The sequence below is a fragment of the Lingula anatina genome, chromosome 2 (assembly GCF_051362555.1).
Source record: "Lingula anatina isolate TDL-2025a chromosome 2, LinAna3.0, whole genome shotgun sequence".
In the NCBI taxonomy this organism is placed as follows: Eukaryota; Metazoa; Brachiopoda; class Lingulata; order Lingulida; family Lingulidae; genus Lingula; species Lingula anatina.
The window spans coordinates 14,009,243-14,033,308 of NC_141768.1; the positions used below are offsets into that span (position 1 = coordinate 14,009,243).

A 24,066-nucleotide genomic window follows, 5' to 3' on the forward strand; every position below is an offset into this window, starting at 1 on the left:
TGCAAGGTTTCAGAAAATGTTTTAATCAAATATCCCCCTCTCGTAGATATCTTGAGTGCTCCAGTTTAGTAAACACAAAAATGAGCATGAACGGACAGAAAATAAAATGAAAATGAATATCTTGTTGAAAGTAATGCTGCCAATCGTTCAAGGTAAACAAAAACCTGATTCAAAATTAACCTGCTCGACCACTGTTCAATTTTTGAATTATTTGACTTTCCTGGAACCGAGATTATTTTCCTTGCAATTTTATTTAAGATTATTTATGCTACAGTTTACTATTGAATATCTTCTTAAAGATTCCAAATAGTTTCACGTTCTTGATTCAAATTTAAATCAATTATTTCACGCATTCAGATCCTCTCACAGAGGCTATTATGTATATCTTATATACAACGAATGAAAACACTTTGTTCATAGTTAGGATAAAAAAAGAAGGTTGCAGATGTAAAGAAAAATGGATTTCAATGAAATTCAGCAAAACGAGGTATACTGAAATGCCGACAACGATATGAGCATAAGTATCTCAGATTTCAAACAAATAACATTACTGTGCTGAAGGGATTTGAAAAATGGAAGTCGAAGTGGGCTGTCAAGACGCGGTCACGTAAGTGGCTTGGGCGTGTCACGCGTAATTTGAGAGTAACCTGCTATCATCACGACAGACAGTTGTCAGAGTGACGATTACGTATATATATATATATATATATATATATATATATATATATATATATATATATATATATATATCAATGACGAGAAACTTAAAACGTACTTCAGGAGAGTTTCACGTTAAAACATTTTATGATTGATCTATTTCAGCATAAATATTTTAAAATTTAGTCCTATTTTTTTTAAATAGCTTGGGCAAATGTATTTACTCAAAATCTATATTTCAATTCTGTCTTACCAGTTTTTTCTCTTAGATCGCGCTTTGCTCTCCTTCTAATGGTTCTTATAATTGGGTAATTGTGATCTTTAGCAATAAATTATTCTCTACAATGGGGGCCAGGCTGCTTTGTTGCAAAAAAGACACCGTGACTGAGACGGTTTGCTTTTTTAAAAAATGTAACAGAGGAATGATCACTGCACCTTTAACCTTAGAGATATAAATTTTCTACTCTTCCCAAAGATGTCGACAGATTTTTGGACCAAAATGGCGACTCTGGAGCCGGTGTCCTCGTGCGACAGGTTGCTGCAAGATGAGGACTGAAGATAACACGACTTGCCTGGGGACAAAGTCAAGCAGCCTTCAGAACGACGTGATGACTAAAAATCAAGGGGAGATTGTCTTATTTTTAGACAGGAGAGAGAAAAGGATTAGATACAAGTCGTATTTTGTTTTTATTGAGTTAAACTTCACTGGAGAGGCTGTCTGTTTCTATTTTACAGTGGTGATAGCATTCACTGTGCTTTGGCACAGAGGCAAGCGTTTGATGTTGGAATGAAGAATCCAAAGCTTCTTATATTAGCCTGCTTAAAGTACGGTTACTGAATAATTTTACTGGACAATTTAAATCAATGTCACGCATACGGCTGACTCGTTTTTTAGATCAATAACAGTTCTTTTCACGGAAATAACAACCCAAAATTCCACTGTAGACTCCGCAATCCCGTCTTTGCATATTTCTCGATTCGACCTGTCATTGCTCCAACTTTATTGGATGGCAGCCCTCGCAAATTTGTCGGCAAAATATTTAGTCTTTTATGGTCTCATCAAAATCATCTACAAGATGTAGGAACGGAATTGCTTACATCTATAAGGAAATTCTGCCTGAGACTAAGCAATGCCTTCGATCTTAGATCTCTTTTGCCCGGGCTAGAGTCTCCGATGATTTATCGGGCCACTTATCATCCCTTACCACCATGTTCGTGGTGAAAAAAAGAGGAGAGAGGTGCCAAAGAGTCGGCCGCGCACCATGTAAACCGTCATCTCGGACTTTTTATGCCAAATAACAAATATTTTCTCAAATTTCAGTTACATCAACAGGAAAGAAAACCCTTCACTTCTGTGTGCCTTGGTATCCGCTCCATAATCATTACACCTTGTACCGATGTGTAACTTAAGTGCTAGACGGCTGAGGATGCGTATAGACTGATTTAATTACTATCGGTAATTTAACGCTCAATCACAAACCCAGAGATTTAAAGAATGTGAAAGCGAAATTATTTCAAAGGGAAAAGGCAGAGCAAAAGAGGTAGTCGTGGCAGCTTCTCTGCTCAAAGCATTTGTTTATATTCATATAACATATCCGCTATATTTAAAACGTTATCTCAGCCAAGTTCTGTGACTTCAAAGAAATCAACTAAAGTCGAGGCAGACGACCAAAGTAAGCATCAGTGAAATATGATGTTAATGCATGTCCCTGTACAACAAGAGGAGTCCTGCTGCATACTTTTGTTTTCGTAGTTACCAATAAAACTGCCACCACTTAGTATCGCTCACTGGAAATGATATGCGTAGCAACTACGGTGGCATCCGTAAAATTGCCGTTTTCTCACGGTGTGAAATAATGTTATCAGATATTAAACTACTTAACTTGTCTCCCAGTCGGGGACAACCTAGACCCTAGACAACTTGGCATGATCTTACTGTTAAGTTATATTAAAATAAAGCTGGGATGCACGCCATAGATTTCAGCATTATGCATAGCTTTTGCATTTTATTTTTGAAATCCAACAGCCTGGAGTTTCCACTATATGGAATATATCTGTCGACAAAGCTGTTTTCCTAACCAAGCAAAACAAAATAGCTTGTTTCCCATTGCTCATACACATTATATTATTAATATACCCCCCCCCCCCAAAAAAAAAAAAAATCGACCTTTAGCTTTCCATGTCATTTAAATACCGAAGTAAACAGAATTATTATTTGCAAACCCAAGATCACAAGCATTACTTATCCCATGTAACGTTATATTCAACACGAAATCGTTTGGCAAATTTTCATTTAATATTTTCTACATCTTGCGTTTCTGATAAACATTTTTGAATCCTACACAAACAAACAAGAGGTTTTTGCTTGCTTTCCCTGCGTTGTATAAAACACCAGTAAGCTTCAATAATATATCCTAAATTTCTTGTGTGGTCTGTGCACAGTCATCAGATCTCATTTTATATAAATGCTGGTACCTTTCCCGAGCATGGGGGTGCCATCCGCATTTGCGTTGAAGTGCTCTTGGGTCGTCAAGTTGTCCTAGAATCGATACATAGGGGCGGCTGGATGTTATTGTTGTCAAAGACGGGACATTATTCTTGGGAAATGACAGGATAATACGTGCACACTCACTCTTGGATGCACGCCTGTTTGTTGGGACGATAATCCATATTTAATCTTGATCATAATATATGCTCTTGCATTATCACTAACACGACATGGTTTTCAATATGTGATAAAGACGTGTAATCAGCCAATGCGACGCAGTTAAATTTTCCGTGAAAAGATGTTTATTAACATTTTAATGCCTCTTTTCTCCAAAGAACTAAAGCTACACTAATATTGCCCAACATATGACAGCATTACCTCCATTCAGAAAAACTCCAGAGATTCAACACGCTTTAAACGTGTTCATGAACCTAAAATATCAGTTTTTTCCTCCTCGTGTACATATTAAGTCCTATTAAAGCACTTGCTAAATACAATATATATATACACACAAAACACCTAAATATATTCCAAGATATAATTTTCAGTGAGGTTCACAAAAGCACATCTAAACACGGTTAAATCATGAAAAATAATTGCCCTGTCGTTTTTATACTTTCTTATTCTTTACATTAAAAAGCTCGTACATCTTTTTCAGTCATAATAAATAAAATATTCAATCTGTTCGGTTTCAAATAAGCGGAAAAAAATTAAAGGCAAATAAAAATGAACAAATCATAACATATATAATAATCTAACCACATTCTGCACAAGGGATTTTCTGCATAGCCGAGAATCCTTGGATCTTCAATTAATGTAGTTCAAAATTTTCGGATAAATCCTCACATTGAGAAAAACTAAAATTAAAGAAAAATTAATTTATGCCATCAAATACGTAAGAATTTATTAATGCGATTTATTGAAATCTTCTAATCCAGAAACAACACCAAAACATCGGTTTTCAATATCTGATTTAAGTATGCGTTTTGAAATAAACAAATCGGAAATTTGAGCGGTACATCAGTCGTGCGATTTTTTTAAAACTAAAGTTACTCCAATTGCACCAAAATATCAAAATGTATAATAAAAATACACAAGATGAATATCAAAACTTCAAAATGTAGATAATAAAATTAAACAAAACGGTTTCCAAAACGAAACTCTAATACATCTAACAAGTCTCTATGACAAGTGCACAATACGATTATGTCTATAATGAGTAAATCATTTTGCTAAGTCTGTAATTAATGCACTTAGTGCATTTAATTGTATCTCTATCACGATAAAAGGAACATTTTGTTTGTCATGTGTAATTGTTGTTTGTCGGGTGTAGATATCATATTCAAACAGATTATTGGCATTTTGAAAAAGTACTGTTTAGTCAAAATTGCACAAATCTTTTGTCTAATAATATTTATAAAGCCACAGTACGAACTTACTAAAGCTTGTCGTTTAATAATGCTGCGATTATGAACAATAATAATTATAAGAGTCGTGTCTTTTTATACTGACAGTCTTTTAAATGTCATTAAATTGTTCATAAATTATAATGAGTTTTTCATTTCAACTTTTACTTCGGATGTTGTCGCTCCTTGACTGCTGGAGTTGGACGTTGGTTGTTGTGGGGAGACGCTCGGGTTAGCGTTATTCTGTCCCCCGGGTGAACTGACGTCTTGGCTATTTTCACTATCTTCCCCCTCTTTCTTTTCACTGTGCGTCTTAACGTGTTTCGCAAGATGATCACTACGCATAAACCGCTTGTTACATACGGGACAAGCAAAACGTTTCTCGCCTGTGTGAGTCCTCAGATGGCGTTGAAGTTCGTCTGAGCGAGTAAATCGCTTACCACAGAACAGCCAGTTACATACAAATGGCCGCTCTCCCGTGTGCCATCTCAGATGCGCCTTCAAATGTGAGGTTTTACCGTACACCTTTCCGCATCCAGGAATATGGCAACTGTGGATGTTTTTCTTCAAGTGAGCCCCCGCAGGACCCAGGCGCTCTGCCTCTTGGCAGTTCGGACAATCACATGTCGCTCGCCCTGAGTACCTGCGCTGAGAGCGCGGACTAGGCATCCCGCTCAAGCTAGGACGCGGGAGAAACGAACTGGCCATGGTGGAGCTGGACAGGTCATTCTGTGACGGCAACATCGACTTGTAAGTGTCCTGTAAAAGGTGTTGTCCAGACGACAAGAACGGGGCAGGATTTGAGCTGAAGGGACCTAAAGCGTAATCCGAGGAGGGATAGTTAGTGTTTGAGATCGCTGTGTGAAGAGCACCCGTGGCCCCGGGGGCCTCTGAGAACCAGCTGGTCGGGGTAGAGTGAACGTCCCACCACGGAGACGTAGAAGCGACGCCGCTGCCGACGTCAGGGTGCTTTGGGATAGACGGATGTGAAGTGTTGAACGGCCACGACTCGTAGGGATGACTAGAGACAGGCATGCGAGAGTACATACCTGAAAACCCTGAATTGCTCATGGCGGCGTTATCTGCGTGGACTTTTTGTATGATTGCCGAATTAGAGTCTGTCTGCCCCGTTGAAGTTGTCATGCTAGGGTACAACAATTCACTAGAGTAAGACGTGGGACCGGCCGTCGTGACCGAGGTCCGCGGGTAATTCAAACTACTGGTTGTCATCGAAGCGCTGAGGGCAGTCACGCGCTGTGGAGAGCCCAGTGAGAGTGATTGGCCGGCTGACGTGGGGGAGGTCGGAGGTGAAGTCTTTTTCCAGGGATGGAAGCCTTTCCCTACTGCAGCGTCCGCTAGCGGTGGCGGGCTTTTGTTGCTTATCTTGTTACACTGTGCGGCCAGCATTGCTAGCGGTGTACCGCCAAAAGGGTGATGATCCTGTAAAGATAAAAAACAGCAAAAATTAGAAAAAAGATTATATTTAATTAACACCTTATAATACAAAAAAAAAAAAACAATAATGAATAAACCAAAAATGAATATGCACAAATGGTTCTAGGTGTGCATTAAGCAGGAAATCAAAACGGGTCTTTCAGATTCAAAAAAAAAAGAAACAGTTCCATACTTTTCTCACCACATCAAGAAAACTCAAATATAACGTTACGCTCTTTTTTGTCTCTATTTATAACAGTACAAATCAAATACTAACTAAACATCAATTGACATCCACTCCAGCCCAATAAGGAAGCTCTTCAGATTGAAGAGGTAGATAATTTAATTGCTTCCGGACCTCAAAAAACTCGGACCGACTTGGCCAGAACTATTGGCGCGTCGCGCACAGCTATAACTCACTTTTACGAAGTTCTGCACAGTGGTGCAGCAGTTTAAACACTGGTGTATAGCATTCAACTTTTACCCACCGCAGACTCAACGTGATCTGAGGATAGTAGCCTACTTCACCACCAGAAACAATTAAATAATATTAAAATCACAATCACTGCTATGATTCTATATCTCCAGCAATCGTTTTCCCCCCTTTTTTTAATACCAACAATTTCTCTGTTACATTTTCTGCTTAATTACGCCTACCAATATAATGTTCCCCGTTGTGCATTCCTATCAAAATTTCACTCGATATTTCGGTTCAATTTAAGCTGTTTGGGTTGCTTTGAAAATTTCTTTAATGATCACTTTCAATTTTGAGAAAGTTTCTTGATGCTCAGTAGGGAAGTCTGCAGATCAGAAAGTATGCCTCAAATAGCATAATTCCGCACGTGCCCTTTGTCATGTAAAAGTAACAGAGAGAGAGAGAGAGAGAGAGAGAGAGAGAAAAAGAGAGAGAGAGATAGCTGTAGCTGTAGCTGTAACTGTGAAGATGAGGATCCCGTTTTCGATGCTCTGCATAAAAAACATACAAAAGAAAAAAAAACGCGATTTAACACAATAGTAAACACACGACACAAACCCAGTATGTCAATGTCTTCTACCTCTTCAGTTTACCGCCATACAACGATGTTCATCGACGCTTTTGACAGTTAAAATAATAATCGTGCTTCTTTATAAGTAGCCCCCACAGAAAACAAGCACTAATTACACCCAATTAGATTTGTAAAATGTGGTAGTAAGCTATCACCTTTGCCCGGACTGCTACAGTTAATAATACCATGACGCGTGTACATGTTCTGATGTTCGCTGTGATTACTCACAACAAACCAGCCTCAAGAACTCGAGGTGGTACTTATTTTTCAAAGGAGCAGCTTAATTTTTTTTTCTGCAGTTCTAAACATTGAGCCTTTGTTAAGGTGTTTCTCTGGTCTTTTTTTTTGTTCGGTTTAAAACCATGAGCGTTCTGTGTGATACAAGTCATTGAAAAAAATCCATTCGCAGAGTTGTCAAGGAAACATGCTTTTTTTTCTCTCTCTTTCTAATCAACCTGTAAAGAACACAGAAGACCGAGCCAGTCTGGCGCCTGGCGGCCCGCATAGACTTGTATCCTGTGCAGACTTAATTGCAGAGGCGGCCACCGTATCTTCTACTTTTTAAAAAGTCCCTCACTCACTAACGTTGTCTACAGTACATAAGTAATTAATGTCACGTGTCTTGCGTCTCTTGATACACTCGAGTCCGTCTCAGGCTTTACTTCTTTTAACATCCCGGCCCCTCCCCACCCGGCCCACTTTCCACCTCTCTAAACAAATACTTTACGCTCCAGAACCCAAAGAGCCTGCCTCTTTCACACTGAACTTTGTGAAGAGAACGTGGCGGTTTCCCGACGCTGAAAAGTATGGGGAATTTTATATTGTACTGCACAAAACCTGTAGGTACCCACTGCCGTTGGTATAAATCAGAAGAAAAGCACAGTCTAAGATCGCTCTTTAATCGCACCGAATGTCGCCCTATGTCATTGAGAAGAGTTCATGATTACTGTAATCAAAAAGACTCATTCAAAAAATACGTGTTTATTAAAGTACTTAACCCTCCGTGAACTTACCGATTTCGTGCTACTATCATCTACACTTATCTGCGGAATCGCTATTGTTAATCCACCGTCGAACAAGTCAAACATTTTGCAAAACAAACTTTAACTTTTGTTAATCCCACTCCCCAGTTCCAGTGTCGTTAGTTGTTCCTTCGACGAATTTGAATACGGTTCTGATAGAAGATCCCTTAAGAGGCAGAATGCATTGCGACACGTCGAATGCAAATTAATATTGATAATTATGTTAATGTTTTGTGTTTTCATCCACTTAAGGTTTGATGACAGACAGATGAGGATAGTAATGCAAATCCGCGTTAAAAACGGGCTATCGTCAGGTGAGCACTAAGATGAATAGGGAAGAGAAAGGGCTTTAAGTGCAGTCGCCTGAGAGAATTTAAGTATTCCCTCTCGGTGGGTCGCTCGCAGATTCTCCCTCGGTCATTTCGCATGTGCCGAGAACGCTTAGCAGTTTTGCTCGGCTCCGCAAAGCTTGTACGGTGACAAAGGACCCAGTCCCATCAGTCGCGGCGTTCCCATGTTTGAAACTGCGGGTTTTTCAATATTTCTACAAGAGCCACACTGAGTTCAAACTGTCCTAATCCCATACCCCTTCCACTTCATTAACTTGACTTGAGTAAATGACTTCCAATGTTCAATCCAGGTGGATGGATTGTGCCCCTGTCTTACTCATGGAATCAGTATTCAGCTGCACTCTACTACACAAAACCGGCTTAGATATTAAAAAAGTTTATTGCGGGGGTTTATGTTATGCGGACAGATGCAACTTTATCAGAGACGACGATGGCATAAATACAGATTCTAATTAATAGCATATAAAAACGAAATAGAGCATGTTAATTAAAATATCACCAGATTGCGTTTGAGAAAAAAATGCATAGATTAAGAATTGACATATCCTCCGGCATCTCTCGAGAATATTGCGCTCCGACAGTCAGACGCCATCCTCTGCGTCTGAATCCAAAATAATAGAATTCTACATGGTCATAAAGAAATGCTTGTCAGCTGGTGAAAAGAAGAGGAATGTTGGAGTGTGAGAACCGCATTATGTATGCATAATTCACTTTCACTCATGTCATATCATCTTTACAAAATGCATGAAAAATTAACCGATGCCCATTGATAGGGGGAAGATTTGAATAATATTTTTATATCTATTGCAGCTCTCGGTATTATTTATTACAGGACTACCCATATTTTCACTCTTCTTTTTTTCTGTTTCTGCTAAGGCATCCGCCCGTTCATGTGTCATGTTGACAGACGTCGTATTTGCTCACACTATATACTCGTCAAGTTCCGATAATTTTCCGTGTCGTCCTGCAATTTTCCTAAGACAACTTTATTTTGTCCACTTCCGCATCAAGCACGTCACCCACTCTATGCCTTGAATCATCACTAAACGATGAAGTTCCACGCAAATCTCCCATCTTGAAATCGACATTCCGTGAAAATCGATTCCCAAACCCCCTTGTTCTCTTGTACCATTGTTATAACTTCTTATCTGTCTTTTGTCTCCGGAGAACGATTGAAGTGAATCAAAAATAGTGTTGTTATTATCTATCTATGTCTGGAAACATGATGATGATGTCTTTATTATCTTTGGTTAACTCACAGGACGTAACTTTATAGCTGATAACATGCCACAATCAAGTTAGCGGGAATTACCTTGTTGACAATCCCCTTCCTTCAGCATTATGTGGGCATGATAGCTTTCAATAAAATAAATGAGTATTTTACAATGTCAATTTCACCATTCATAATACACTCAAACAATCCAGCTATCATAATTTAAATCCGTATATTAAAAAATAGACTTTTGGCATGCCAATTGCATCAGCTGAAAATAAATTAATTTTTGACATGAGAGCTTATATTTGGATGATTTTTGGCCGTTGAGTAAATGCCCTTGCTTTTATATTTTAAAGCTGTTTAAAAGCAAATATATATCCAAGTTTTAATTTAACCTACATCCCGTAGCAAAAGTACTGGCGAATACTTTCCAAGTAGACAAAGATAAATATTCAAGACATAGCCCTTGTACATTCAAGTTGGAGTTAATTCTTTGGGGAAATTTTATCGGAAAGCTCACGAAATCTCTTCGGTTATTTGATATAGCACCATGGTCACAGGTAATGGAACTCAAAACTTAGGAAAGATAATTTTCTTACTTTTAATTTATGCAAGATAGGTGTTCACTCAAATATACATATTCACAGATGTAGCAAAAGTTACGCAAAAGATGAATAATTATACCATGAAGCAACGTACTGCGTCACCCTTACCAGTTTATTCAAATGGCCGTTCATTTTCAAAGAAGAACGATAACTGACCAATGACCAAACCGCGGACTAGGACAGCACGTAAATCAAGACCAAAGCAGCCTCCAACCGCGTTTAACGTCACTCTAACATGTAACCTGCTGTTCACTAATGAACATCACAAAACCCTTTCAACATAAGTCAATCTCAAGTAGGTCGATGGAATAATAAGGAGAAACAGAGCTTACCACTAAGAGGAATATTTACAAAATTGAGAAGAATAGGGGGATATTAAGAAAGGTTCTACTCTTGGCAATTCTTCATATTATTAGTCAGTTAAGAGTACAGCTGCTAATTTTAGATTTGATGAAGCTTCAGGGTAAAAAGCCCTCTGCGTGTGATAAAGCAGTAAATGAACAACAAATAGACACAACCGCCCTTCGCTGAGAGAACCTGCACGGGTAAATTAAACCTTTCTTCCCCGTGAGTATAAATCAAATCCAATACGAAAGTCTTTCCCAATCATTCACCAATACTTTTCGGTCATTAAGTCGGGGTGTGACTAGCACAAAAGCAGTGGCAAAAGCAAAATAGGAATTACTCGACTGAGGCAAAAAAAATAATGATACAAATAGTTCACCGTGCTTTGATTTTTGCTTGTTGTATGCAATTATTTTTCCCCGACTGTAACAAAGAGAATGTTCTGCAAACCAAATGAGGGCAAGAATTTTAACTCATTACAGCGATCTTTATCTAAAGGTGAAATAAAGGGCATGCCAATTGTTACCACGAGATTTTAGCATGTTTAGGTAGTGATGATGTTAATAAAATACTGTGTTAGTACGTTAAAATGGCGCAATTCTGAACCAAAATGTTTCGTTGAAAATGCATTTTGATCTCTACAACAGTGACTGAAAAAAAATTAGTATTTAACCTCCTAAAAAAAAACGATATTTCTTTTCTTAAGTAACCTGAATTTGATAAATGCCCCGTCCAGAATATGATTCATTGCACTAATAAATTAAATGTAATATTTTATCTCAATGCAGCCCAAGCAATTGTTCCATTCTGTTTAAATATTCCTTATATTACTACATGAAATTTACCTCATAAATATTCTACAGATATTTCAGATTCTCAAGTGCTATTTTCTTTTTTCCTAGTGATAATACGATTTTCATATATAAAAGCAGTATTTCTTTTAAGGAGTTAAAAATCACTTTTTCATTCCCCCCCTTTGTTTATACCTCTTGTTCAACGAGTATATTAGACGGATTTAATTTTAAATTTTTTTCAGTGCTGTATGATAATACACGATAAAAATGGAATCATGCATAAACATGGTGTCATCAGAATATAAATTATTGTTGATAACGCTATCTCCCGTAATTTGCTGGGATATCATCGATGACAGACATCACTGGCAGACCCCGTTTTTATGCCTCTTAATTGGCCGTCAAATGAGGGGGCTGGAAAAATTATATGGCATACCCCATTAAGCTACCACAAGATCAGAGTCTCAAATAATTAAAACAAAAGCGTCACCGAGAAATAAAAAAACATCAAATTTCGGTGCACGCGTTCAGCGTACATAACATTAGGATGCCACCTTCACTAAATGATAAAAATATTAATAAATATATATCATTACGTCCTTTCATGTATAATATAGCACTGAAATACCTCCAAAAGTCACATGTAATTGCAAGAATGCCTGCATATTGAAAAAAAATCAAAACCTTGGGTTTAGTTACCGTGGGATTTTAATCGACGCACACATTTAATCCATGTTTTACACGTTAAGTCATGCACGAGACATTGTCTCCTATTCCAGCAAAGTCAAAGAAATGCGAAAATATTAGCGAATAACTTGAAGAGACGATAGTGATAGTGTGTGTCTGTTTAAGTAAGTAATTGCTCAGCAAACAGGTAAAACAGGACTGGTATAGTCACAGAACAAGTAAATCAGTAGATAAACAATTATGCACTAAGAGCTCTTAATTACGCAACAGAGGTGAGCACGATGAAAGGCAATTGGTTTGGAGTGAAAATATTGTCAAATGTTAACAGAGACGTTTTTATAGAATAGTCATTAAAAGTCATTTTCCGCGATTAAAAAAAACTGATTCAGTTTCATTAGGGAGAAAAGTTTTAGGCTGCCTTATGCATTCAACCGATATATGTAATGAAATATTCACCCTTAACATATTGGTACTTACTGCGTAGTTATAAACTGGGAGCATCATTCTACTGAAATGCCCGTCACATTGAGAAACCAAATAGGCGTTTTTGTTGATCTCGCAGCAGCAGAAAAAAAATCACAAAACCAAGATGTTGAATAATTCTGTCCTGTGGTTAGCCCTATCTGACTCAATAAGAATAGCTGGCCGTCCCAAAGGTTATCTCCTTCTAAAGCTTGAAGTGCACAGAGGCGGAGAGGAGGTTGGCCCTGACCGGCTAACTATAAACTAACTTCTCTCGGTACTACCTACCCCTAGAATGCCTGCCGCCATGATCCGGGATAGTTATGAAGGCTGGCCGATTTTCACGTCGGTTGCTCTGCAACTCAATCGTTGATGTTACTCTATACAACAAGGTGTAGATCGTAAACGCTTAGACACGCCCACTGCCGGGGCCATTGTATGTCGAGACCTTTATTTTGATCTGCCGCCGTTACTTAATGAGGTTGGGCCACTGACACATCCACCGATGATTGATTGCTCACATGACACCCCTGACCCATTTGTTGATATACAAAACAACCTCTCGCTTCGAAGGAGTTCAACTCATCTGCAAAAAACTCGACAATGATTGGTTGGAATTTTTGGAGGGGTGTTGTCAACATGTTATCATGATAGTGGTAATATTCGTAAATCTTTGTAAGATAATGTGAGTTTTTGTTAAAGGATTCTTTTCGAATGCATCAGTAAATATAAGTTTTTCTTCACCCATTGACATCGCAGAACGATTACCTGAAAGTCCGAAAAGTTCAGATAACTTCTTTGTACTTTTCGCTTGGCATGATGGCTATAACCACACTGTCGCTGCTTCGAAAATAATTTAACATAGAACAGAGAAATTAAAAAACCACAGAAAGTGAACGCAATTATTTTTGCGTTACCCATCTAAATAAAAACTGCTATAAAACCACGAATTCCGTAGTGCAATTATCTGAACCGCAAACAACTTAGAATAATTACTGGATTATTAACAAATTAACTATTTTGAAACTTAAATATATTTTTTATTCCATTTGCCTTTTTCTTCTTTTCCGTTCTTTTTCTTTTGCAGTTAAAAAATTTAAAAAAAAAAGCTGCAGTTTTCTTAAGATTCTGTTTAAGTTAAATTTCAAAGTAAAGTGGACAAATATGGAACAGTCTAGATCTATACTTATTGATATTTACACTATTTTTAAACAACTGTTTACTATCTCCACTATATTACAAAAACATCATTTTATGTTATGGAACTGCTTAGCTTTAGCGATGTCTTGTCATCACTTCTGCAAATAAACAAAACTTGTATAATGTACTATTGTTAGCTCATAGTCTTTTTTTGTGTTACAGTGAGTAATGAAAAAAAAACATTATTATTATTATTATTATTATTATTATTATTATTATTATTATTATTCCACCACAATATGTTCCTACATGCAACACGCTGATACATATCTTACGTCGCCCTGCAATAATTTCCCAGTTGAAAACTTTCAACACTATGGTCTAAATAATGACCAAACCATTTATCACGCCATAATTTTTGCACTAAGAAAGTACCTGATCACTTGAATAATACCCAGTCTTCGGGGGTCCCCTCCAGCGACCGTAAATCACAACGTCCAGCGTGACAGCTGGGCACTTAACCACGGGAACTATCAAACTCCCTTAGTCGAAGTTAATCAGCTTCTTACAACTGTTGGACATTGACTACCCTCTAATTTTCTCCGGCAGTCAATAGAGGGAGTCGTCAAGGGTAAGTTTATCATAATCGAATGATGCAACATACAACCGGATCACTTAACTTTAATTTACTTCAAGGCTATGGATAATTTTGCCACCATTTCCTCCACTAACAAGTATGTGACCTTGGGGGGAACCCCTATGTTACACCACTCCCCCGCCCCGTCCGGCCTAATGACGCAGCAAGGGCGTTGCTAGCCGGCCCCAAGGAGGGAGAGGGTGGGAACGTGGGACCCAAGCGTGTAATTCGCCCACGAGTTTAAGTTCTATCATAGGAATAAAACATTTAAGAAGCACCTGCCTCAATTCTAATAATTATACATTTAGTCTATGATTATCAATAATAACAAAAGGAATGGAAGAAAAACTACGCGACTGCAGTGTACAGACTCAATAATAGTCGTTTTCAAGAAACACAAAAAATGCTATACAGATTAAGCTGCACATCTCTAGACAATAATAGACTAACCTCGGTGAAAAAAGAATGCACAGAGTGAGGATAGATTGTTAAAAATCAAACCTCTGTTTATTGCACTTAACTGATGGTTTTCGCCAGTTGCAGTCAGCCATCACTGATTGCCACTTGACTCGGTTGCTGCAGCAAAAGTTTTGGTGCAATTACCCGTGATTATGCCGCAAGCATTGCCAATAAACTCATTAAGTAAAAAGCGCGTCACGAGAGCTCATCTTTGCAATAATAAAGACTCATAACTCATCAGGCAAAAACCCACAACAGGGTCGTGACTTCAGCGCCTCCAATTTGGAAAATGCACTCGAAAAATCGATGTCCCCGCAACTCAAGCAAACAATTTTTCAAAATCATCTTTAAAGTTAAAAAATGCCAGTAATAAACCTATCCTCTTCGCAAGCTACTTTCAAAATTGATAACAGAAATGAAACTTTTTTTTTTGAAATTATAAATAGTCTTTTAATGATGAATTGCCGCTACCTTACAGGATTTCAGTCGAGACAAACGCGCTGTGCAGCGAATCACCGACTTCCTGCAAAACCTTAAATAACAGAAGCTCATTGTCGCTCGACTGGTTGTCATGAAGTTGGAAGAAAATTCGCTCAATATTAGAGAAAAAAGTTTTGGGTAGACCACGATTGGCTGCACAAATAATGCTCGTAATGAACCACTAGCGCAGGGAATTTGTGAATTTGCTGAAAAGCATTGTCTATGTATGAGAAGCGGCCTGCTGGGAGCTCAACAAAGCCGTGCACTTCCACTGACTGCGAGGCCACAAAGAACGCACCACCGTCAAAGACGGCTTCCCCGTCAACCCGAGCACTCTTCAGGTGTTCGCAGTAGATTCTCAATGGCTAGCGGCACTTTAATCTTCGCCAAATTACATTGTAAATCTGAGAGGATTTGTTGTTGAGATAAGCCGCACTAGCCATGTCAAGACAGAAAAAAGAGAAAATATGCGTGCGGTTAAAAACACCTGATCGTCCAGGGCTTTGAAAATTTCATTAAAATGTTACATCTTCCGTTTTGTTCTAGTTATCAGTATTTTCCCTCTTGGTCTGTAAATTTAGGTAATGCGTTTCGTTCTTTAATCATGCAGCTGGTTGACCAAATTCATAAAAACATAAAGAAAAGACGTTCTCAGCACGAAAACACTAATATGTGTGCACGCGGTCGTAATAATGTGTACAAACGTCAGGCGATGGACCCAGAATCAACCTCTATTTCTTATTTCATCTCTTTAATTTCATAAGAGTTGTTTTCGTGCCAGTTAAAGCATTTAGTTTTCAGCACAATACATTTTCGCGCGATATAGGAGATAATATTGGGAGTGGTTATCGGCGTATTTTTTCAACAAAAACGAATGAGACAATGAAAAGATAGAAGTAGCAAACTAGCATTTCGTTAATAAAATGGGCGGCTTTGAAATGACAAAGACATAAATAAAAAGGTAAATTATTTAGGACGAAACACTGCAAGATAAAAGGTAACAAGTGCCAAGGCGGTAAGGAACCCATTAACAAGCGGCTAAATGTTGAATAATAAATACTGTTCCTTTAGTTTATGATAAAGACTAGTTTGTGCCTTATATTTTCCTTTTCCCGATATATATAAATAATGACTGAACGCTTCATACATGCTAGTTATGAATCGTTCTAGCAAAACCCACAATAAATCAAGGTAACAACATACTTTTACGTGGGTCCCATATTATCATCATTTGAGTACTGCAAAAATAGATTTATAGATAATGTAAATTAATAATTGCCCAACCAGCAGATCGTTTGTTAAGTAAGCCATCAGCAAAAAATGCACTGTTTCACTACACTTGCTTCAAGTTTTTTGCTATCATGTTATTGCTATAAATACATTCTTTACAAAAGTCTAAAATACAATAAATTATGGAGAAAAGTAATTAATGCTACAACACCGTTTTTAAATGACCAAGTTAGAGTCTCTGATAACCGTTAATGTTCACAACGTCTGTTACAGCATGCAGTTGGTTTAATGAAGACATTAAATTATCAAGTATTTTATGGCTTATGACACGCGTGACTTTGTTGCCACTCTGCCATCAGCGTCATCCCGCAAACAAGAATGTAGTAGTTAATTATTTAGATACAGCTTTGATTGAACATGAATCAATCAACAGATTAAAATGTGCACCACGCAATTTAAACGCACCCAGAAAATAATTTTCAGTTGATGAAATCGTTGATTGAAACCAAATAGGAGAGAATCAGTCGGCCACTTGGTTGAGATTGTTTACCGGACACCTATTCTGAACATCAGATGAAGGATCAAAGGGATGAAGAAAATGAAGCGCGCTTTCCTTATTGTATATCAGTGTGCACAATGCCTCTTCCGATCACCTGGCGAAACTCCACAGTCTTCCCTCTCACATGCTGGCTCCTTTTGTGCCCTCGCTGTATTGCTCGATCGATGCATAATCACTACTGTTTTCAATTTCATTTTAATGGTCGCTAGTTAGGGGCAATCTTCTGTAATTTTCATTAGTTTGTAATGTAATTCCTCGCCCTAAGGAGGATTCTAGATATGGGTTTTTTCTTCGACAAAAATTACCGAGTGTTGTGTTGAATACAACAAAGCAGCTGGAAGAATGACCGAGAATGTGCTTGAATGCGAATATAAACGGGAAGATTGGTGGACAATTGTTCAAAACTTAATATTGTGTTAAACATGAATTGACAAGGCAAGATGATTCGAAATGTGATTAGACCCGATCTAACGCGACAAGTTAATCCCCTTACTGGTTTACTGAAAATGGCCAGGGCCACGAAATTCGAACCCTGATCAATTAGGAACAGACTACATGGTGTATGGTTTTCACAGCTTTGGTTAAAAAAGCGCGGTTGACGGGTCGTGTTTGTTTAGTTAACAAATATAAAAGACTTTTCTAAAGAACCATACATCGAGTGCAGCATTTGTTGCAGTTATTTGTATCTCTAGAATTTAGGTTAGACATTTTAACCTTCATTCAAAAGGAACATTTCAGAGAGAGTGAGGAGAGAAAAATTATAGGAATCATCCTCGCGGTTTATCGAATGGTGGATGAAATGTGAAAAACGCACCGAAAATTTGATTTTGAAAACTCGGAAATTATTCAATGTTATTCAATCATATTGAACTTTATACTAATTCGTGGTATTGCCTTTGATTCAAGAACTTTTTTGGAATCTTTTTTGAATTTTTTTGTAAAAACGCACTGCCGAGATAAAGCGTTTCACCTGTAACCTCTTTGAACAACCAATCGATCTGTTTAACTTCTGCACACATTTCTTCTTCCCTCAGTCTCTGTTTCGACCATGATACACGTCCCGACACGTACCGAAAATGCATCTCCCCATACTTGTGAAACATGGTCATTACATTCGCCTTCTGTGACGCTCTGGCCACGATGCACTTCCTCTGCAGAGACAGTACCCAATGATGGTGTGACTTTGGGGTGCAAACAGAGTATTGTAAATCCGGTCAAGATTCTTTTTGATTTCACACAACCTAATCAAAATGTCCAAATGCGATTTAAAATGGTATGGAATGCTGTAACATATTAAATTAAAATGTTAGAAGCAATTTGTTAAAAGCTACAGAAATCCAGAAGAAAGCCGTCACCCAAGAGAAAGAAAAAAGCATTTAATATCAGCATTGCGTATTTAGACTGACATTTTTATCTAGTGCCACGTGGCTGTTATTTATACAATTGAGTCAAAAACCTTAATGAACCAGATGCTATTTCAAGAAATAATATTACTTGAAATTTCGTTGTATCAAAATAGAAAATTTCAGAACAATTAATTTTTTAATTTGGGTTGTCTTTTATTCACCCAACATGACAAGCAAGTGCATAATTTGGTGTATATTATTTTCAAATAGAATTTATCTAATAGCGATAGAGTCAATCCGAGATTTGTCACCTACTCTCATATAGGATTTCATCTAGATTAAAAATATTTCAGTATACTGCGTATTTGTTCTAATTTTCCAAAAAATTGCTTACTCTAATTCTATAAATTTTGCCATAATAAAATATACTACTAGTTCTTCTTCAGACTGCAAGCCCGCAGATGCCTGTGTTCTTAATCTCATCATTAATCAACGGCTCTCTTCATCAAACAGGCACATTAAATGGTCATTAGTTAGCTAATTGATTGGAAAATACCTACGAGCGAGAAATATTGTGACTTGCCGATCCGTTAATCCGATACTACAATGACAAAAGGATTAACTTCATTATCACTGTGTATAGCGTTTTTGCAACATGTCATACTACACTCACGGTGCATCACAAACATGTATCTCCCGGACGACTTTCATTAGAAACTATTAAAATAAATCTTGCAGCTGCGAAAAAATGCAAGAACACATTTCTTGATTTAAACATTACCTGACAAAGAGATTTGAAATTACATTATCTTACCCAGAGATCAGCATGTTTTTATCTACCACCGAAAGTATAAATCATTCCTTGACAGTCAAGCCCAATTTTACCTGAAGCCTTATTCTTTTATTTAACATACTTGATTCTACCTATATTTTCATATAAAAAATTGATCACCTTAATACTACTTTCTCTGTCGTAAAAAAAACTCTTTCATAAAATGATGACACTGAAAGTGACACCCACTTCAACACAGACAAGTGTCATTTTCTAAACCCTCTTCATCATAACGAGTGCTTGCCCGCGAGAAAGAAATGACGTAATATAATTGGCCCACTGCTGTCCGGATGAACAATGTTACCGAGGGGGTGTGGATACGTTAATGAGAGCCACACAATCTGGTTCATTAACTGCAAATTTATCTAAATGTATATTGCTCATTAGGCTGCCTTCTTTATCCAATTGCTTCCAAAGCAATACAATTTTATCCTCATGTACTGGTTGGCAAAGCAAAGGGTTTTGTCTTTTGATTTTTGTCTGAATTACATTTTTTAATATTTTGATATAATAAAACGGAGAACGTGTCAGTTTAAAAAATTCCTCAAATACACAGCCTCACAGTGGATCACATTTCACAATCGAATGGTCATCTATGCCCCCCCCCCCAAAAAAAAAAAAAAAAAATCATGACAGACTGATAGACAAACATTGATCCTATTCTTATATGAAGACATCAACCCTAATCCCACTTTATTAAAAGTCTCGAGACGATTATTCCGATAATTAAACGTATAAAGCGGCATTCGATGTTAACGTTTATTTTCCGTGATAATTCTATTATATCGAATGATGATTTATGATACCCTAAAGAGAATATAATGGAAATTTTCGAAAAAACATTACTCGAAAGAGACCTGCAAATGACACGTCTGGGAAATAAAAGTTTGATTAAGCGGATCATGGATGTGTTCAAACTTTGAGGAAATGCCGGGTAAATTAAAGCGTGATTTGGCAAAATGGACCTGACAGACGAGCTATATATTAAGGGGTGAAAATAAAAAGAACTGGCCCGGTCAAAATAACTGTCGTGAAGAGTGCCACATCAAAGTTAACCTCAGTGTGCTTCTTGAAAATTAACGCACTATTATTTTGACCCATGGAGTTTACATTGGGAAGCCGGGAGTTGAACTGTGGACTAGATTTTATATATGAAGCAACTCGGGTTAACAAAGTATTAGATTCTCTGGAACAAATCTGGAACAAATACAAATTTTATGATTTTTTTCTCACTAATTTTCATTCACGTTTTTATAACGTGTCTAATAAAAATAAATTTGAAGAGGAAAAATTAAGTGGCAATGTACTCTTTTTTTGTTTCTGTATATTGATACACAGAATAAAATTATTACAATAATACGCTGAATTATTACCGTCATGTGCAAATATTTCATGACAAAAATATGTCATTCGTATATGAATTTACTTAAATCATAATGGGCATTAATCTATTGAAATGGCAATATCATGCTAAATTAAATGTACATTCAACCGCACGTTATTTGTTGACATATTGTTTAAACTGAATTGCGAAAGGCATTATGAGTACGTTAACGGTTTACACCCTCATAAAACTTTCTGAGACGAGTGTTGGAAAAAATGTACATGTTTACAAAATAACACCAGTTATCAACTTTTTTCGACGCAGATTGCTCTTGAACATAGTTCAATTATTCCACTAAAATGAGATGACTCAATCTTAAAAGAGCCGCATAAGATGTCAATGCCCAAAACAGATTCATTAATTCAAAGCATTTTACCAGTTGAAGATAGCTCAGTTTTCAAATTGCTGTATTAAAATCAACTAAAGGATGACTCGCTCATCAGTTCAAATACATTTGCTTAAAGGAGATAGTTCAATCTTAAAATTGTCAGTATCTCAGGCACTCTGGTCCAATTTGGCTAATTGCAGGAACAAATGGGTCTCTTCATCACCATATAATTACGTCTCTTTATCAGCTGGCGCCATCTTAAGGCGATAAGGACAATTTAGGTCTCTCGAAAATTTTAACTTTTCGCTGTGGTCATTATCTTTTGCTGCATCTTCTTTTGAATTCTTCTCACATCTTTGCAGCAGACGGAATTGCCTCTATCTTACCTCAAAATCTACGTGAAAATGTAATTATTTAATTTGAATTCCTTCTTTTTTCACCCTTTTTGTCAAGTCCAAATTTTTAAAACGCACGTACTGACAGAATAGAACTCCAAAATATATTTGAACAAAATAGTTGTCATTTACTTTCTAACCATGATTATAATCGATTTTTTATGGAACAATTGATGTTCTCCGAACTGTGGTGGTTCGTCCCACCGTTTAAACAATGTGTTATTAAGGGGTGGGAAGAACACGATAATAAACTCACTGAATGACAAAATCCGGGTTACGGCGGTTTTCTTTCGGTGCACCGATTCAGTTTATTTTTTCCGATACTCTATATTTATACCCATTTACAGCAAAGAAATGACAAATGACACACGTACTTTTTGCACATTAGCGAGACAAAGGTGACGGGATGAAAGTAACACGGAACTTGGGGGCATGTGTTATGCACTGTACACCTCGCGGATTGTTTGTCAGCCACACGTCGTAGTTGACATTTACGACCAATTACTCTGGACTTTCTGGAGACCGTCTAGTCAGCCAAGTTGACAACTTGGGGTTACTATCTCATCATGGACCGTGCTTTTTGAAATACAAATTAAACTATTTAATTTTAAAAGAAGTTTTTAGTACATAATTCTAACCAAAAACGAAAATAGGCCATGTGTGCATCGTGAAATATTTTTCTTAGAAGGTAACTTTCCTAATTTACCTACCTTACCGTTAATTTATCATAAAAAGGCTACAACACTGATATAAACCTATCACTCGTCGTTTGTCATCAGTATTGTCCATATAGTAGATTAATTAAGATCGCTTTCACATTTCTAAATATACCGTTATCGAGTTACCTCTGAAGAGAGGAGAGACAATGAAAAGCGACGACAAGTGAACAGCGTTAATCGCAAAGTGAATACGAGCAGCAGAGGTGTCTACGTGAAGACAGGTGAGACCATCACTGGTAGCCTAGCAGGACGCCTCCAAAGTACGTGTCCATGAGAACCAGGGGACCTCAGACAACTATTGTCCTTTACCTGAACTTTGAAAAAAACGAGCTGTGGATACCGCCAACTCTGTGATAAATGTGAATAAAATGAGAATGTTTTAAGATTTAGTTACGCACCTTGCCGACGCCCGAGCGTGCTACGATATTCAATGATAACCTTTCAGGAGGTGTCAGAAGCGTTGCCTGTGTCTAGATGGAGTTGTTGTTGACTCTACTTGGCTGGGTGGATAGCGGTATGTCGCTGTGGTATAAATCTAAAATTGCTTCGCTGGGGCACCTAAAAACCCTAGTACCGATCTCGTCTTGGCAGAGGAAATAGACTTGGAGATAAAGATACAGGTGGTGATACTGACGCGGAGCCCCCCCTCCTCTCGTGTGCGAGCTCTATAAGTTAGTGAGAAATCACTTGACAAATTAAAATGTATCACTTGGATCAGGAATATGTTAAAATAAACGTTTTCTTACCTGGCTCATGACAGCAGTTTGCATACTGATAAACCAGCACTTTTTCTATCTGGGTGCTATCTTCTTTTACGCTTTGCTGGCCGTGGGATGATATATCTCTCCTTGTTGTTCGTTTCCTTCCGTCCGTGACTTGTTGAGGAGGAGGGGTAATTAAGGCTATTTTAGGTCAACTGGAGGGACGTTGTATGTTATGACAGTCGACAGTTTTTAAACAACATCGCAAATGTGCCCTATTCCGATCAACATGGCGCCTCAGTCAGCCACTGGCAGTAAAATGTTGTTTAGGTTCTGTCCAAAGATTTATAGCAGCACCTTCGCTCAAGCTTGACCCTTTCTCGGCTGCTGACTATGCTTATGCGGATGTTCAATTGTCCGGACTTAATTTGAACCCCCTTACTAGCTTGCATCCTCGGGGTAGGTTTCTTGTCGATTTCTTACGTCCATCATTTGTAAAGCGATCCCCTTTGAGATAGTATCTGTCTTAACAAAAGTCTCTTCCACAATTACGTAAGATAAAGCGACGAGGAAACCGGTAACATCGCCAGGTAAAAATTAGCGCAACTGTCATTATGGTTCAATTTTATACCACTTGTATGTCCTAGAGGGAGGTCTCTTACAAACTAACATGGCGCATTCTTCTCACTAAAATTATCTCTATGCTTGAAGCTAGACCGCATTTTCCTTCGAAATTTCTAAACCGCCACTCCTTGCGGCTAAACTATGTCAATTCAAGAACCAACATTTTTTTCAATTTACTTTTGCCAAACATGCCTTCTGCGAATTTTTATTTCCAGTTGATTTTATCCTTTTGTTACAAACGAAGTTTATTTCAGTTAATCTGGTCTAATTTTGCTAAAGGTTTAGTGGGATATATATCAGCCACAAGCGAACGTGTCATTTTGTCAGACATTCTTTATTTCAAGTGTAGGAAAAGGTGTAATTCGTGCACTGACACGCGACTGCGAAGTGATGAAGACCAAATGTTGCCTTCAATACTAATTAATTAAAAAAAGAGAAGTTCTTTTTAGGCTTTGTGTTCAGTTATGTTCTTGAAGTCATGCAGGGTTTTGTTCGAAGAATTAGTTACGCGTAAACTCTTCTAAAAGATGGTGAACTGGATAATTCAGCTAGCTACCTTGCAGAACTGACACAGATATAAGTATGATCTGTGGCTGTGATTAAGCAAGTGTTAATAAGGGGATCAAATGAACAGTTTTTCTTCTGATAAAACATGTTATCTTGTTTAGATCAATACCAATTAAGGTAATTAGTGGTCTCCTTTCCCTTGCCTGGGGTCTA

At 37.6% G+C, this 24,066-nt stretch overlaps 1 protein-coding gene and 1 long non-coding RNA gene across 6 annotated transcripts; both read right to left on the reverse strand.

The window, feature by feature from the left end:
* Nucleotides 1-3,428: 3,428 nt before the first annotated feature.
* LOC106162701 (transcription factor Sp9) lies at nucleotides 3,429-23,261 on the reverse strand. Of its 5 annotated transcripts, none has more exons than XM_013540068.2 (2): nucleotides 22,768-23,261; nucleotides 3,429-5,991 (listed from the first exon to the last, which is right to left on the reverse strand). In XM_013540068.2, the coding sequence occupies exons 1-2, from the start codon at nucleotides 22,789-22,791 to the stop codon at nucleotides 4,690-4,692; spliced, it is 1,326 nt and encodes a 441-aa protein (XP_013395522.1). In that variant the 5' UTR covers nucleotides 22,792-23,261; the 3' UTR covers nucleotides 3,429-4,689. The 5 variants fall into 5 exon arrangements, with proteins under 5 accessions (XP_013395522.1, XP_023931357.1, XP_013395523.1 ...); XM_024075589.2 differs by lacking the exon at nucleotides 22,768-23,261 and adding an exon at nucleotides 22,420-22,622; XM_013540069.3 differs by lacking the exon at nucleotides 22,768-23,261 and adding an exon at nucleotides 12,801-13,025.
* LOC147763413 (uncharacterized) lies at nucleotides 16,572-22,413 on the reverse strand. The gene is made up of 2 exons (XR_015332723.1): nucleotides 21,677-22,413; nucleotides 16,572-21,301 (listed from the first exon to the last, which is right to left on the reverse strand). It is a non-coding gene; the product is annotated as an uncharacterized LOC147763413 (long non-coding RNA).
* Nucleotides 23,262-24,066: the final 805 nt, after the last annotated feature.